This window comes from Corvus moneduloides, chromosome 18 (assembly GCF_009650955.1).
Source record: "Corvus moneduloides isolate bCorMon1 chromosome 18, bCorMon1.pri, whole genome shotgun sequence".
Classification (NCBI taxonomy): domain Eukaryota; kingdom Metazoa; phylum Chordata; class Aves; order Passeriformes; family Corvidae; genus Corvus; species Corvus moneduloides.
In genome coordinates, this window is record NC_045493.1 from 12,702,247 (window position 1) to 12,720,256 (window position 18,010).

Here is an 18,010-nt window from a genome sequence, read left to right on the forward strand (position 1 = left end):
CCTGTCCTAGGTGGCGAGTTCAGAGCCCAGTGCTGAATTCCACCGTGGCTGGCTTAGCGTGGGTGCAACAAAGGGTCTGTGTCCACAGCCCGGATCTGCCAGCGCCCAGAGCTGCGCCCAAAGGGCAGACTCAGCTCTTTGCATTTCCCCTGGACCCACACCCACAGGAGCTCCTCCAACAAGCTGAGGCTCAGAGCAATGCACATGCTGGCTTCAGGAGCTTCTCCACGACCTTAATGTGCACCAGCAGTTTATAGACTAGTCTGAGGACAACTACTCAGTGCCAAAACACTGCTATTAGCCCAATTTCCCAAGCTGCAGAGGCAGATATACCCTGTGTCCCAGACCTGCCTTCTGCTCCCAGCCACTTGAACAGCACTGAGATCATCCAGTCTTGCAGTGAGCTCCATCAAACCCATTCTGGAAGCTCCTGATAGCTTAGAGTGACTAATCCCAGCTCCACTCAGGCTCTCACCAGCCAGGGACACCACATTTTCTTCTTCCTTCCAGACACTAAAACTACAAATGGCTCCACTAAAAGCATAATCTTGTCTTGCTGAATTGTATCTCGGCTCTCTCTCTCTTTCATTAACAAATGTTTTAAGTCCCATAAAGCGCATGTAATTCTTGGAGACGTGTCACAGCCCGAGAAGCAAATGCAGCCCCTAAACTGATGAACTAATACCTCAAGAGCAGCTCTGCCTATTAGAAACAAATAGTTGAGACAATCCATTTTTTCTGGTGAGAGGTCGAACTGGTGGGAATAATGTGAAGACAGAAAAGCCATCCTGGTTTCCTCACATCTTTGGAGCGGTCTATTTTCTGTTTTGTGGACAACAGTGCATTTTCCCCATCAGCCACCCAACCAACATCCCCTGTGGACATTCTATGCTTCAGAGCCTTCAGGCCTCCCTTGATATCTGAGCTACTCCAGAGTTAAATACCCTTCTCGTTAAAGACAGGTCCGAGGGATCTCAGCTAAAGCCCTCCAGTACTGTACAGATACGAGATGTCTGAATATACCTAGGAAGAGCTTTCTGGTCCATGTGTTATTTCAATCAGCTCCCACAGGGACACAGCAAACCATCCCCATCACCCTGGGGACAGATGTGACTTCCCTTTCATTTCACTGAGGGCTTGGGCAATTCCCAAGCCCAGCCTGCAGCTGCACCAACCCTCAGCACTGGCATGGGAGTCAGCTGCCCCCACTGCATTTATCCAGCAAGACTTTCCTACCAACCAGGAGCATGTTCAAACTCACAGTAAAATCAAACACAATTTACCCCAAGAGAACACGAAAGTAAATCCGAACAGGCACACACACAAGGGTTTTCTCTTTGCAACATTTATTCCATGTGCAGAGGGGACAATTGTAAGTAAACGATTTGCTTTGTTAAATAAGACTGGGACAAGGGAGGCTTTCCTGGGGAAGATTATATTAAAGAACCACCAGAAACTGATTCCAGCCCTTCAAACACCAATATTAAATAAAGAGATGTGATAAATGAGAAGTGTCAAATAAAAATCAAATCAAGGCAGAGTACCCAGAAAAGCCAGACATGACCATCCTTAATTCAGCCTACAGGAGCTTCCAAATTGTTCTGGTGCATCTAATAGCCCAGTAAAAAAAGCCCACGACTGCAACAGTTATGGGAAAAGCTGATATGCTTCTGTTCCCTTGAAGTGGTCACCCCACCTCGGGGAAAACCATCCAGTACCACCAAGCACTGCTCGACGCATTGGGAACCACGATCCCTGCTGAATCCAGCAGCGGCTCAGAACCTCAAAGGCAGCTCTACACAAGCCCAAAATGCAGACCCCGCACCCAGCTGGCAGCACAGGCCATCAGCCCCTTACCTTTGAGAGATCCTCGGTGCCTCCCTGCTGGCTCTGGTTCAGGAGAGGCGAGTGCCGCATCAGCGGGTCCTGCAGCAGGTCCAGGCGCGGCCTCTTGGTTTCAATGAACTCCAAGTCCGATGGCTTGGTCAGGTCAGAGAGATAGGAATGCCCCTCGGTTCTCAGGTGCAGCTCCTGAGATCTGGGGACAAAGGGAAAGGAGCCTTTAGGAAAGAAACTACCTCCGCTCTCCCCTGCTCCACAATTGCAAACCACTCGAGGAGGACAGGGCTCAACATCTGCCCATTTTCCAGAAGGATCCATGGGGGAAGGCCAGGTGGTCCTGCACTCAAACATCTCAGGTCTCTGCAGACCCAAATGCACAGCCCCATAGCTCAGCTGCTGGGCACGGTGCATGTCCTGGAGCAGGACCAAGGGGCCACCCTGCTGTGCCCCTCCTCAGCACCGCTGCCGTGTCACCTGGAAAGCCCCGCTGTCATCTCCTGTCCCACCAGTGCAGTGGGTGGCTGTCCCTACACTGGAACAAACTGAATAAGGCTGCAGGTCTGAGCCTTCCCCATCATGACACATAGGTTGGGCTGGTCAGAAAGAGGCAAAGCTTGGAAAATCCTCAAATCTGCCCCATAAATCCTCCTGTGCCTCCAAGACCGGGCAGAACACGCCCTTCCGTCACGTCTGTCTTATTTAGTCAAAGGTAGCTGCCCCAGTGTTTATATTTAGTGTCTTCTATAGGAATACCAAAGATTATATGTTGGGGAAAAAATGCCTACTCCTCCATGGCTAGACAGTAGGGATTTATTTTTCCAGGATCAGGGAGGAAAGAAACCAGCCACATGTAGTTGCATGTCTCTGACACAGACCTGGCAGGCTGTAAAGGCACATTATCCAGTGATAGCAACTGCACCAACGAGTCACATCGAGCTCAAACATCTTTTACCTGTTAAATATGATGCAGTTGGTAGTACCCAGAGAGTGGGCTTGGTTTTGCTTTTTTAAAACAAATGTTGAACTTTTTTTTTTTGTAGCTCTGTTTTCCTTAGCAGGATTCTCTTGTGGGAATTGTAAAGGGATCCTACAAAAATACATTAAACCTTTTACTATGCCCTAGAATCAGCTTTGCTGCAGCAGCTCCAAGGGTGTGTTTTTAACACTTCATGCAGAAGTGCGTCTTAAAAAAAAATAAAAATAAAATGAAGCACAGGAGATTCAAAGCTTGTGAAAAAACATGGTTTTTTTTCTTTTCCCCTTAAACAAGACTTGCAATTCTCCTGAGCTGGTGGTAAAGTGTCCTCCCCAGTTACCAAAAACTAACAAACTTAACACACCCTTTGGAGCTGCTTGAAGGGGAGGGAGAAAGGGGATATATTTTGTCAAGAGCAAACATAGAAGACAGGGGGTCTTATGCATCATTTGCCCCACAACCACAAACTGCAACTGCTGACATTAAACATCTCAGAAGAGATGGCAAAAAGGGAAGGATCCAGAGTGCTCTGAAGCCGGTAGCTATAACCAGGGAGAGGATCTTGTAGAAACCCACCCTCTCAGGGGCACCACCCTGAGCACTGCCCTATGCCCTCCCCTGCAGCAGTGTGGCCAACTTAACCCAGCTCCAGGGAATCAAGATAAAATTGGGGGTGTTATTTTTTAAACATCAACAGCAGGCACAAAGCACACGCATGCCAAGCTCTGCTGCTGTGGGTTTGGCGTTGGGATCGGGCAGCAGCTTTGCTGCTGACACACAGAAACAGAATCTGGCTCATCCTCTTCCTCCTCCCCAGCAAAAACAGGACAGGAGAATGGGGAGGCTCCAGCACTGCCTTTGGTGCTCCAACGTCCGAGACAGAATGCACAGCTCGCACAGCAAACCCTTCAGAGCTCAACAGCCCTGAAATCTGGCACTGAAGCACAGCTCGCTTCACCTGCAAACACTTTCATGCTGAATGATCCCCAACTTTTCTCAGCAAGCCCAGAAATCTCTCCTGGCACCTCTCAGGTTTCCTGCTGCCTGGTCCCAGCCCTTCACGCAATCCCTGCCTGCCCACAGCTGCACGTCGGCATTTCAGGCTGTGCTGTAAAACCCAGGAACAATAAGCAACTGTTGAGCTGGGCAGGTGCTAAAATATTCCAACACCCAAGGCCCTGCTGTACTGAGGCAATTAAAAATCAGATGTATTTATTTTCACTTCTTCCCTTCTTTTAAGGCCGTATTACCAAGAAGCTGCTAATTGACAAAGGATGGCTCCAAGACCTCTGCAGTTGTCAGGAACCCGACACAACTGCTCCACTCGGAAAGAAAACCCTGGATTCTGAAGATAAGAGCACCACTCAGCTTTACAAAGGAGGTTACTCACAGCGAGGCAGGGGCCACGCCAGGGAAAGTGGCTGCAATGTTATAAGGTGCTATTTTATTTCCATTTCCACATCCACTGGAACAGCTATTAACTTTATCCACTGGAATTTCCAGCCGCTCCCGAGATTACTTTGCCCAACACAACCCGCTCAGCCTGTCCTGGCTGCAAACACAAATGCTTTTGCTTGAAGCCTTCACACCTTTCACTCTTCACATCCACACCTGCAGCAAGCTCTTTACAACAGACTTTCATACAGCGACGACGCTGCTGTCAGCGCAAAAATGACTCTGCCTGAAAAACCCTCCCGCTACACCGAGGTTGGGGCTTGCTGCATTTTCCAAACAGCTCCCACCCGTCTGGTTTATTCCAGAGATTCCTACTTTGCTGAAGGGAAAGAGTGTTTTTAATTGCATGCGAGTTGTGCATAATTAAATGAAGCAAAGCAAATGCCAGCGTTAATTACAAAGTGGGGCAGGTTAGTCTTCACCTGAGTCCCTCACCACAAACACTGTGCTACTTCAGGGAAGCGGAGCAGCGTGAGATGTGCTGACACACAAGGCTGGGCGCCCAGGGTTTGCCCAACTCCCAACCACCCCCACACAGCTCTGCTCGGGGCAGGTGCAGGTTCAGAAGACCAAGATAACCCAAGATGAGACCTTTGGTTTATTACTAATCCAACAAATGAATTGTGCCCTCCCAGCTGCAGAGCTGCGTTACTCATTCACCAGGGCCAATTCCTCAGCAGACTCAGAGGGTGTAAGGAAGGTATGAGCAGGTAAAACCCTACAGCAATGTGGGGTATCTGCAGCTCACTCCAGCAAGTGTGGATGACCAGGACCCAGGGAAAAAAACACCCTCTGCTGCGTTATGCCTACACCAGAGCCAGCTAAGCACAAGATGGGCTGAAAACAGCGGCTGTCCGCTAGCTGGGTATCAGGGAATCAAAGAATCCTTATGGTTGGGAAAGACCTCTAAAATCATTGAGTCCAGTCATTAAGCTGAGAGCTTGGGAGAGAGGATCAAATGAGATATCCTGAGCTGTCCTTGGGACCTGTAAGAGCAGTCGTGATGAGATCTTACCCTGAGGGATCTTACTTTTACTTTCCTGAAGCCAAATCACTGGGAAATGAGCAAGTACAAACTTTTCAGGAGGCCAAAGACTCTCCCTCCCCACTAATCCACTGTCCGGCTCCTCAGAGCAGCACAACCCTCCCCTGCTCTTCAGAGCTTCCCGTTTCTCCCTCAGCTGAGCAGCAGAAGGCGGCTGCAGGAGCAGTGATGGCTGTTCTGCAACATCCAGCAAACCCAGCTTGACTTCCCACAGCCTCCTGCACCGAGGGCTCAAAGCACTGGCAGCGATTCGGAGCCAGCTCCCACCAACTTCCCAGCAAGAGCACACTTTAAGAGTTGCTCCCATCTGCAAATGCTGTTCTCTACACCATAGGGCCAAACAACATAACCAGGCTGGAAAACTGATTCTCAGTGTCTCCTGGAACCAGAACCAAGACAAACGACGGCCTTGCTGAGGCTGCTTATTTCCTCCAGCTGAGATGGTTTGGTGGGAAATTGTCTCCAAAAGTAAGTTCTAAAAAGAGTATCCAAGCCCCACAGGTACAGACAGATGATAAATGCTTTTGAAAGACAGTCATATAGAAAACCACTGGCGTTGACCTGAATTATTTATAGCCAATGCTAAGATTTGTCAGAGGTTTCAACAACCCCTTTACAGCTAATGAGAGCCAGAGTGTGAGACTGGGCAAATTGGGACCTGTTAGAGAGAGAAACTGGAGGCTTTGTAGGAGCAAACCTGCCACCAGGCCGCTAGAAAAACATGTCCAGGACCAGCCAATATATTCCCTTTGTCATGTAGGTGGAGAGGGAGATAAACCATCGTGACTTGACGGGAAGAGCTGCGTGTCTGGGCGGGAAGATGGAGCTCCCACGCCCTCAGCAAAGTCTGCCAGCAGCAGGACTGAGTCTTCCCAAGCCAAAGGTGTGGGACAGCCTCGAGCAGGATGCTTAGCTCACCATGTGGCCCAGCTCAAGGACTCCCAGATCCTCAGGAGCTCTGACCAAGCACCCACACGCATCCTCGGGATGCTCGGGCTGTGCATTCCCACACAAGGGCAGGGAGCAGTGTCTTGGCTGCCCTGCACAACCCCTCAGCCACCTTCTTCCAAGCCAACTGCAGTTTAGATAAGAGCAGGTGCTCTATTTAAGACTTGCGTATTGAAGATCCCCATACCCAGAGCCTGAATTATTCATGGACAGGACCAGCAGAAGCTTTAACACAATGGCACTGCCTCACTCAAGAGGAGGAGAAGGAATATCTGTCTCTCTCCAGAAGCTCCCCCGCATGCTTTCTTCTTCAGGCATCCAAAACTGCAGCCTGCCAGGCAAGCCCTCTTAGCAGTCCTGGGTGGCTGAACACTCCTGGGCTTCAGAGACATCCCATGCCCTTGATCACCCTCCATGTCCATCCATGGACATGCCAGGCAGCCCACACCAGAGCTTGCAAGGTAAGCCTTGTCCCCAGGTGCCTACACACCAGCATCTGCCCTCTCCAGATGTTGTTTTCCTGCGTTCAATTACGGGGAGGAAAAAAACCACAGCTCCTGGTAACACACTGCTCATCACTCGCAGTGTGAAAGACACAGATATATGGTTGTGGGGATTTCAGCTGCACTGCCACTCACTCCTGAGAAAAGGATCACCTTTAAAAATGGAAACTTAATTAAAAACCATAAATAAAATCAAATTGGTCGTGCTGTTACCTTGGGAGCAGCTGGTGCCATTTGGCCCAGCACAGATGAAGACTGAGAGCCGCGTGTGATTTCCAGCGCACTGCCCCAGCTTCCCACCACTCCCTGGGCTCCCTGGCCAGCAGGATTAATCCCATGCAAGAGGCACAGTGATCTGGCATGCTCTCTGTGTGCCACACTGCACATGGCTATCTCAGATGGCTGCAGAAACGCAGCAGCTGTTTGATGTATCCTAAATGTCATCCTGCAGATCGACACCGGGCAAACTCTTCAGACTCCTTGTGCCTGCTAAGCAGAACGGCTCCGAAAGAGGAGCATGGTCTCCTGAACTGGGAAAATAATCTTCTGTGAAAATAGTGACTCATCTTATTCTGGATAAAGGTGGAATATACTGTGTTAACACACATACCATTTATTTACAGCCACATTTTCTGCCAGAGAAGCAGAGAGAAGTATCCACCCCAGCATTTCTGCATTAATATGGAAGCTTGCTGTAAAATCCTAACACATATGAAAAGTCAGAAAAATCCAGTTCCTTGATTTTTCAGACCCCTCACCCACTGGAACCTGCCATTTAACACTCAACCCAGTTTTTCTCACTTCTTTTGAGGACCAAAATATATATAGAAGAGGGAAAAAAGCCCTAATCCTTGTCACCTTGCCAGGACATTCCACTGCAAGTATTCATGGTACGACTTGTACCAACAGCAGATCCTGAAATACCTCTCTTCGCTCCTGCAGACCAGTTGGCACAGCCAACTTAACAAGCTAAGGGGAAGTCTGTGGATCCTTCCAAGAAAAAGCCTGCCACCAAAAAACCATCGCAGAAAGCAGCGCATCCCTGCAAAGACAGGCAGAGCCAGTTTTCCCTACAGCAAGAGATTCAGAGTGGTTCAGGTTTTCCTTCCTTCTTCCAGCCAAAATTGCTGCACAGGGAGTTCAAGTCTTTGCCCAACCATGAAGGGGTGGTGACAACTCTTGATTCTGACATTCGTGGAGAAGGGCAGTCTGCAACTTCCCAACAAGCTTCTTGCTCAGGAAGCCCCAAAATGCGGGACCATCTCAGCATTCCACTCCTTTTGGCAAGTTATCACTCAACACCTTTCTGCCAACAACACTTGATTCATGCTTAACACATTGTGCCCATGGTGAAATGCTTCACCTCTTGCTCCCTTTCCACTGAATCACAACTAACCACCATCCTGGTGGCGACAGCAAAACTGCAGCCAGGAGAGACCGAAAACATGCACAGCTGGAGGAGGAAGACCATCCAAGCAAGCCCAAATGATTTCTGTGGGATTTCAAGCATCCCCAAGGTCAAGCCTCCAATACCACGTGCAAAGACAGCCTGAAGAGGCTTCAGAGACCTGTCCAAAGTGAAGGCAAAGCCAAAATAGGGGAAAACCTCCCAAAACCAGCACACGGAATAAAGTGAATCCCTGCGGTTTCCAGGACAGGAAGGCAAACAGCAGCCACCCACCAGGCAGGTGGGCTCACAGGGACCAAGTGGCACGAGGGCTGAACCACTCTCCAGCTGTAGGCAGTGCCCTGGATGAGTGCAAGGCATGGTGATGGCAGGGCAGTGATGCCCAGGAATGCACGCAGGACTCGATCTCCAGCGCTGTCAGCCTGCCACATCCCACTTGCACCAGACTTGCAAGCTGATATCCTTAAGGAGCAGAGTGATCCTGGAAGCGCATCAGCCACCACAACCAAGAGCAGACAGGCTGCTTCCTCTGGACTCCTGAAGCAACGGGGGATTGGAAGGGTTCCCCTCTCTGACACTTGCTGCAAGGGGAGGATTGTCATATGCCCACCACCACTGACTAGCCAGGTGGGCTGTCAGGCAGGGAAGCACAGCGAGGGTCTTTCTTTCAGTCACAGCACACCCTTGTGCTTCCCTCTACTCACCCCCTGTGCCATGTTGAGGATGTTGTTTGCCTTGGTCTCCCTCCTCCCAGCCCCTCATGCCGAGAGCCAGCTGCCTCTGCTCGAAGCCATCAATCCCAGCCCAGGAACAAAGCCAAGGCGCTGAGCCTGCCAAGGGGACTCAGCTGCAGAGATGGCTGCCATCGCCACCCTCCCTCATCCAGGCTCTGCTCTACACCAGGAAGAGCCACAGCTATCTTTTGGGGAGGGCACCAATGACCAATCACCCCTGCTCCAGGAGCTCCAGGGTTCTGGCCCTGGAACCCTCAGGTGAGCAACCACCACCCAAAGGGCTCCTCTCACAACACAGCAGGCCCTGTGTTACAGCAGCTCCTCAGACCACAGAGGTGAGCTAGCAAAGCCCCCGGAGGATGGATTTTTAAGTGTAGGGCTTAAAAATGCAGAGAAACAGCAGTTGGCTTTGCAAAACAGACTGACACCTCTGCAACAGCACCCAAATTGAATCACCTCAATCACTAATTACATCGGATGGATAATTTCTTTACAGTTTCTTCAAAGACCACCCCCCCTTCTGCATCCCCAGATGCCCCCAAAAATTTTCAGTGAGTCTCTGTCCCAGTATTCTGCCACAAGATGTCAACTGAACTGAAGCAATATTTTTAGCTTTACTACACAGTATAAGTTTTGCAAAAGTACAATTTTTTGGACGTTAAGGGGAACAGGGATGAAATATAAGTTATTAAAAGAGTTTCTTTTTATAGCATGCCAAAACATCACCATGCAAGCTGAAAATGAGGTCCCATGATAAGCAAGTGGATGTCTAACATCCCCTGGCAACTTTGATTAACATTTACCCACATTCATGTGACTGTCAACATAAAAATAAGTTTGGTGACTTTGAAATATTTGTAAGCCAAAGGGAGATGCCTGGGTGACCACACCAGATCAGGCACAGCAGACACCAAAGTTTGTAGTTGGGCTTTTTTGTGATATGGAAGAACCCAGATACATTTTTTTAAACAGCGCATTACTGGAGAGCAGAACTGCTTCTCCACTTTGCAAACCATCAGAAGTGTGAAAAACAAAACCAGGCAGGAGCATGTTGCTAGGTCCTCTTTACCCATCTCCCCCAAATTTAGCTAAATCTGACCCAATTCCAACTTAACCGTGTTACTCTGTGCTAAGAAATCAAAGCACTGAGAAATCAAAGCGAGCCAAGGCAGCGCAACATGCTGCAATAAATTATGGGTTATCAAGAGTGACACGACCCTCTGTAATTGCAGGTGCCACAGGCATAACCCAGAAGGGCAAGTCCAGATGCAAAATGAACTTTGGAAGCCACTTTTTGCCTCCAAATTCTCACGGGTTTGCTTCTGCTGAGCACCAAGCCGAACCCAACCTACTAGAAAAAGAGGATCCTGTCTGTGTTTGTTACGCATCCAACACCTTGAGTTCTTGCTCCTCTCCCCCTAACAATGATTTTAGAGAAACACATTCATCTCTGACTCTGCACTGGTTTTGCTCTTAGCCTAAGGAGTAAGCATTAAAAAAATTGCTTTGCATAAATCTACTGTAGCCAGGCTCTTATTTCACTTCCAGGCCAGTTTTTTTCCCAAACCACTAAACATCAAATGCAGAAGAGAAACTGTGTGAGAGAGCAGAGTTTTGCATTGAAACAGAGAGTGAGAGTGATGTCCTTCAAACAAATCAGCTCCTGTACAGCATTCCCAGCCACAGCATTTGCCTGACTTGCACCTAAAAACACTGCTAGCCTCCCATGAGGCTACAACAGGAAACAGGAACACAGGGAGAGGCATGAGGGGAGCAGATAGGAAAAAGGCAGCTCGGAGAAAGTTGTAAGGGGAATGCAGAAAGAGAAACAAAAACAATGAAAGCGGGGAGGAAGAGCAGCAGCAGAGGAAGCGGAGATGGGGGAGGAAATGAGCTCTTCTCACTCCTCCCTGCAGCCTCGGGAGCCACAGACCAAACCCGACCACACGGCTTCATTTCCTATGCTGAAGAAGCCAACACAACCAGTCACAGCAACGTGAAGCTTCACAGAAGTGAGGGGGTGGTTCTTTTGTTGTTTGTTGTTTTCAGGACTTCTTTAAAATGCGTGACAGTCAAAGGTAAGAAACCGGAAGGCAAAGATGCCACTTGATTAGCACAAGGAAGCTGAACTGGCGCTGAGCCTGAGCACGGTCAGCGCCCAGACACAGCATCCCACTGCCCGGGTCCCTCCCAATCCTGCTCCCACCAGAGCCCTGCACAAAGCCCTGGCTGATGCAGGCAGGGAGCCAGTACCTTTCATTGCCCGGCTGGAACTCGGAGAGCAGCGACGGCCTCCGCCGCTGCGGCTGCATGATAGACCCCGGCGGGAGGTGGGAAGCGAAATCCCTGGAATGATGCTGGTACTCCAACAGCGCCACGTCCTGCAGACACAAACACAGAAGAGCTTGTCAGGCTGGTGGGAACTTTCAAACGAGCACACAACAACTCCAAAAATCCCACTAAGATATGCCTCCTTTGAAGCACTGGGCCACACAGCTCAGTGCTTTGCCCTTCCCAGAAGGTTCCCAGTAATTCCCAGTCCTACATTGCATTGGAATGGTAGCTCAGCCCCTTGTTGAACCTGCCTCCAGCCTTCTCCTGGGGCTGCAGGCAGGGCTGGCTCCTGGGAAAGGACCCCAGCAAGCCCAACCCAGCCACTGAGCACGCACACAGGGATTTCTGGCATCCAAGCAGTCCTGATGACAACTGTGAATCCAAGAGTAAGAACAAAATTAAGTCACAGGACACTTTCAGCTTCAATAAGCTACACAGCAGCGTGGAGAAAGAAAAAAAGGGGGGAAAGAAAGACAGAAGAAAAATCACAAATGTTATCTTGAAAACGTCCCTTTAAACACAGCTCCCCTGGGCTGAGCTACTTATTATGTGTATGTCCCTTTTGTTCCTTGACCCTTAGAGAGTACAGAACAGTATGTTCCTGATTTTAATTAAATAAGAAGCCCTCCTGCTCTGTGCCACAGACTGATTCCAGCAGCAGTATTTTAGGCAGCTACATTCAACTGCTATTTTTTATTTGCAGATAGATACTTAACCAGCAGACTGATCATCTAATTAACTAAGACCTTCAGCAATGGCATAGAAAGCCCTGTCACAGAATAACCCTGGTAACACTGACACACATTTACCTTAGAAGAACCAATTCCACCTGGGAGACTATTTTTGAACAGTTCCCAACTGGAACAAGAAAGCTTTAACTTCCTCAAAAAGAAAAACGGAATTTCTGGGTCTACAAAAAAAAAAATTTAAAAAAATCAATAAATAAACCACCACGTGCATGCAGCTGACCAATGCTGGGAACAAGAGACCTCTGCCAACCCCACTCCTGGCTGGCCCCTCCAGCCTGGCCATCCCAGACCTCAGCCTCTGGGACAAGGGGTGTCTGCAGACAGGTTCTTGCAACATTAAGAAGGGCATGACTAGGACAGCATCCACTTATCCTCACGGGGATGTTCTGCTGTAAATCCAGGTGTTTAGGGAGGATGCAACCCCACAACGCTGCTTCTCCCTCAGCTCCAGAGTCCATCCATGCAGGATGCCATGGGGGGCTGCAGGACAGAATGTGCCATCAGTCCAACCACAGATGGGACAAACACAGACATCTGAAGTGAGGGAGCCCATCAGCTCTCACAGCCCCAGCCAAAGCAGAATCCCTGCCCACGACAAACTTCCCCACGTTCACACTTGTCCTGGTTTTAAATTAAAAATAAATATTTAAATAGAAGAGTGATGCAGCTCCTGACATCCACCTACAAAACAAACACATCGTGTCTGGGAAGACACACCAATAGGCCCAAAACCAGGACCGTCACCTTCTGTGGGCGTATAAACAAGAATTACCCGTCTGGGAGGCTCAAAGGCTGTGCCCTTGAGAAAAAAAAAAGGCTCTTGCATGTCCCAAGAACCATCTGTTTTTCCTTCTCCCCCTGCCCACACTCAGCTGAGCTTTTGCCTCCTCTAACCCTGTCAGAAAATGGCTGGTGGAGCTCAGAACCTGGTGGCACGGCCTGAAGTGACTCTGACCTGCTCTGCATTGCTTACATCCACAGTGGGTTTTACAAGAAGAAAACAGAACCTAAAAATTAGTGAGGAGGATTAAAATTGACAAATTTCTGTGCCCTGTGATGAACTGTTAAGAGGCACTGTGGAAGCCCTGGCAAGGATGTAGGTGGATTAATTGCTCAGAAAGTCACTCCAGTAAATTGCACTGTGAGCTGTGACTGTGTTTTTCAAATGTGAACACCAGAAAGGTTTATGAGCTGCCTTCAAACTGGTGGACTTGGCAGTGCTGGGCTAACAGCTCAACTTGGTGATTCTATAGGTATTTTCCAACCTAAATGTTTCTACGGTTCAGAAGAGGCTTCAATTTTCTCTAGCAGAGTTTTAAAGATACCTGCTGGGAGGCACCTTGCTGCCACAGCACCACTGCACCTTCCACACAGACACAGGAGCAGCACCCACTGGGTGCCACCTGAATTCCCCACCGAGGCAGACAAATGTGATTTAGCCCTCATCCTGACCTCAGAATTCTAGTACCTGCTCACAGGCAACTCCAAGACACATGAAACAGAACAACTAAAGAACCCTGCAGCCCCAAACTACATGTTGCTCCTTTTCCTCTCCATTTTTTTGCTGGGTTTTGCTCAATTCTATCTTTTGCTCATCCTCTGCCTCTCTTTGCATCTCTTCCTGCTCTCTGCAAACCTTCCTCCCACCCCACAAATCTGCTGATTGGCCAGAGCAGCCTCTCCAGAGCTTTCAAATCTCCAACTGCCTCCAGTAAGGACTTTCTTCCTTTTACACCAACTTTCCTGATGTTCCTTGTGGTTCAGGTGCTCCCGCAAGGACGTACTTTGGGAAGCTTTGCAAATTTCATGAATTCAGTGAATGTCATGACAGAAATCAAGGAAGCAGAAAGACCATGGATAGTCAGGGGCTCTGGCAAATCAGATTTGGGGGGAGGAAGCCAGCACTAGCAGCATTGCCAAGGCCAGACAGACACCGAGGGTGCCACGGCACCGCCATAAGCCACCCCGGCAGGGCAGCACCAGGCAAATCTTCAGATAAATGTAACATTAAAGACCCAAAAGTGGCCTCATTAAAACACACTTTCCATGCAGCAGACTGAAGAGGTACTTAGGCCCAGCCTAAGGGACCGAAAGTACCCTTTGCTGCCCACCAGGAGGGTTGGACACGTCCATGCTGCTCCTGCATGGGGTGCTGGGAGGGAGAGCCAGGGAAAGCGCCCTGAGTCTCAAGGCTTCTGTGTTATCACTTGATTTGGGAGTGCCAAGAACGCTATTTCCATCCCTTTCCTGGTAAATTCTCTGACCCCAAATAACCTGAGTCTACCAGGCTCATTTAGATTTGCTAATCAAACTGTTTAAAGCCAGGCTCCTGAACACAACATTACAGAAAAGTTCTCGGCAGCATACAGAGAAAGCCCAATGGAAGGAAAAAGGTAGAAGCTTCCTCCCCACCCCCCCCTTTAAAATTATTTTAAAGTTTCCAGCCTGCTGCCTTACCTATCATAAAGTCTCCAGCAAACTCTTCAGTGTTGTTCCCGACCTCAGGATAACCCCCACACTAAGCCAACAACTGCAGGCAGCCGTGCAGCCGTTCTGCCTCTCTCGCTTTCTGTTTTGGACACGTGCACTTGCTGGTGTGCTTCATTTCTCCTTCCCCTGCCTGCAGCTGCTGGGTCCTGGCTGCCTGATCACCAACCAGGAGGAAGAAGGGGAGGTCTGAGAGTGATGCTGGAAGCACCCCCAGGCGCTGACCCGCAGCACACGGCACCAGAAAACGCCGCGCCACGGCCAACAGCACCTCTGACCCTGAGCTCCCAGCTCCAGCATCAAGCACAGCCACAGAGCCAAGGCATCTACCAACTGCTCCATCCACATGGCCTTCCCACGGCTCCAAGAATCAGCCTCTGAGGAGAAGACCTCAGAGACAGGAGGCCTGCAGGAAGGAAACCTGGAGCTGGTCTTGCAACAGAAAGGCGAACTGCTCCTCCTCTCTTCCTCCCACCAGCAGAAAAACAAGTACAAACACCCCGTGCTTCTGGCTTCCTTGGAAAACAGCTCTGGAGCAAACCCACAGAGACCTAGAGTGCAGCCAGATGAGAACCTGCAGCACAGCTCGAGCAGCCCAAAGCGTGAGATCTGTCCTCGTCGCTTACCACGTCCTCAACCGAGAAAGCAACCGGGAGCTCCCCGCCGAGTTTCAGTGTAAGACAGCTTTGCTTAAAAACCACGGGTGCTTGTTTTGCCGTGACGCCGAGGAGGAGCAGCCTGGGGTCAGCCACCACATCCGCCAGCTGAGCCGGCTCCCCGGCGGAGAGCGGCACTGGCACCGCAGCCACCTCCAATCACAGCATCGGCTGCAGGCACCTGAGGAGCTCCCCGGCACAGGAGAGCTCACCCAGGGACAAGCCACTGCCCCACACTGTCCTCGTCACCTTTCGGAGGCAGACAAACAGGCCTGGGCACTGCACACGCTCCTCAAGTAGCAAATCCCAGTTCCTCACCACCTCCACCAAGGATTAGGGCTGCTCGTTCCAAGCTCACCCAGCGCTGTTCTGCAAATAATTTTTATTTTCTAACAATGTGCTGCTTCTGCTGCAACACTCAATGAGGCTAGTTAATAATGGTGTGGTACAAATAGTGAGAAAAAACAATACCAAAACATCCCTACTTATTTCACTTCTCATGAACTGTCCCTTATCTAATCTCACAATGGATGCCTGGTCTGTCCCTGCCGCTCATGAGCAGCTCGTGTGCCGTTCTGGGAACTGTTAACCACAGGGGAAGCGATGGGTGATGGCAGAGGGCTGGTGCCCCCCAGACTGTGGCACTGGTGGCACACAGAGCCACAGCTGAACACTTCACAGCTGCTGCTCTGGCATGTCCACGTGGCCCAGAGCAGCCCCACATGGTGTCCAAGACATGACCATGCAGCTTGGGACGGCAAAGCCACCCCATCCCCTGGGAAGCACGGGGCTTGTTGAGCTTCTTGCACCCCCAGAACCACACAGCCAGCATGAAGCAGCGTATCCCAACTTGGAACATGCCAGGCCCTCAGATCATCCAGCAATTAATTTGTGGGGTGGATAAAGCAGCATGGCCACCGCTCTGGTGGCTTTGCCAGAGACAGGGGATGTCCCGCACCCCTGCTCTGCACACCCTCAACTTTGGAAAAAGAAGTTGCCTAATATCTCTTTCTGCCAGCAGTGAGCGTGACCTATTTTAGCAATAAAAGGAAAAATTCTCTGGTGCCTGGATACCCCTTGGCACTGACAGCCCAGCATGTGCTCCTCAGACCGAGAAATGCACTTTTTAGCATTCGCCTGAAGAAAGTATTTTTTCCCAAAGCCAGTTCTCAAAGGTAAGAGGAAGAGGAAAGGTTTGGGAGGAACCAGGGTGGTAGCAGAGCTGTCACTGCATGAGGTCCAGACACAGCTCGGGCTGCGAGGGGACCAGTGTGGCACACAGCCCACCATGCTCAGCCTCCCCAGCCCAGAGGAACCATCCTCTGCTGCTGAAAACTTCCTCTGAAGTGCAAAGGAGGTGATTATTGATCCAAACAGGTTGTCCACAAGTACAATGCTGTCTGTCCAACTTCCTCCCCAAAACCCTGGGAGGAGCTCACTGCAGATTTAAGAAAAAAATATCAACACCATGAACCAAACAATAACTTCTCCACAATCAGCTCCCCTGTTGAAGATAAGGTCAGTAATAAAAACCTGGCTGAATACATGCATTTTTATCTTGCCTACGGGGATGCAACATGTGCTGAAAAGACAAATGCCCTTATTGTTCTGAGACAGTCTCATTGCCATCCATCTCTCAGAAGCTGCTGACTTGGCCTTTTGTTTTAGGAGGTGACCACACTGCGCGTGGCCCCTTGTTGGAAGGCATTGATTCCTGCTGCCATCCCTGCACCGAGGCCGCGGCTGCTGCCAGCACTGATAGCGTCTGTACCAGCTGCATAGCACTGCATCCTTCTTGATGCCCTCTCCCCACCTCTCCAGCAAAGCAGGGCTGTCAGCAGTGCTTGGCTGCCCTGTCTGAATATGCCATTCATGGAGAAGTCACGTCTCAGTGAGGACAGCTCTCAGCTGTTGTGGCTTCCCGGTCATCTGACCGGTGCCAGGTGCTGGAGCCAGCCGCCAGCCCTCTCCCCAGCAGCCAGAGGTGCCCACAGAGCAGCAGCACATCCACTACAGTGCTGCTTTTCAGCCTTTCTCCATCACAAGACTTTCGTCCCAGTCACATCCAGGCGCCTTTGAGTCGGGAACTCAGACCCGTCTGCCCTTCTTCCAGCTCCCGAGCCTGGTGCTGTGTTTCCTGAAGCCATGAACACTCACTCAGGGTGAGCAGCAGATCTCTTCACACAACAAACCCAAACTCTCCACCTTAAAGGCACCAGGTCATTTAGCTCATCATCACATCTCTTCTGTAGCACAGTCCCCCACCATCTCCTACCACACCTGCTCCCGTACAACACCCACAACCCATCTGCAGATCCATGTAGGACCCTTTCAGCTTTCCACGTCCCCTGCTCTCTCCTACCCTTCCTTACACCTCCATAACAAATCCTTCACTTGCTCAGTATTTTAAATAAATGCTGTGACAGTGACAACCAGCAAAAGTCCCCAGTTTTGCAGAAGGTGCCTCCAGGGGCTGGTGGGGCAGTGCAATCAGAGTCAGGCCTGAAGCGCAGGAAAAGGCTCCCAAAGTGGCTTTAGTGGGTCTCCACCTTTGCCAAACCACATAAGCAGTTAAAGTTCTTTCTTCCCTTGTGAATTCAAAATCTTGAGATCAGTCAAAAGCAAAGCATCACCCACCTTCTGCATCAAATCATGCCCAAAAAGCAGATTAGGGAGCAACCACAGAAGTTTACTGCAGCTTGAAGAAGTGTTTTGGATAAAGGCTGTATCCTAGGGAAAACAAGACTTAAATACAAACTGCTGTAAGCCAACTTCTTCCCAGCAATGGGAGGGAGACCCTAGGGCAGGGAATTAGGTGTCATGTTCTTTCACCTCCATGCTCTCCCAGTCCCACAGCAGAAAGCCAATTTTCC

General features: G+C 50.1%; 1 protein-coding gene across 13 annotated transcripts in view; it reads right to left on the bottom strand.

Annotated features, from left to right (window-relative positions):
• NCOR2 (nuclear receptor corepressor 2) overlaps window positions 1–18,010 on the bottom strand; it is a 228,319-nt gene that overhangs the window by 132,252 nt on the left and 78,057 nt on the right. For 12 of the 13 annotated variants that reach the window (XM_032128353.1, XM_032128363.1, XM_032128352.1 and 9 more), the window contains 2 exons: window positions 11,165–11,292; window positions 1,858–2,038 (listed from right to left, as the gene is read on the bottom strand). In XM_032128353.1, the coding sequence (XP_031984244.1) occupies window positions 1,858–2,038; window positions 11,165–11,292 (309 nt within the window). Of the gene's footprint in view, window positions 1–1,857; window positions 2,039–11,164; window positions 11,293–15,107; window positions 15,285–18,010 lie in introns of those variants that run through there. The other variant, XM_032128358.1, reaches the window with a different exon arrangement.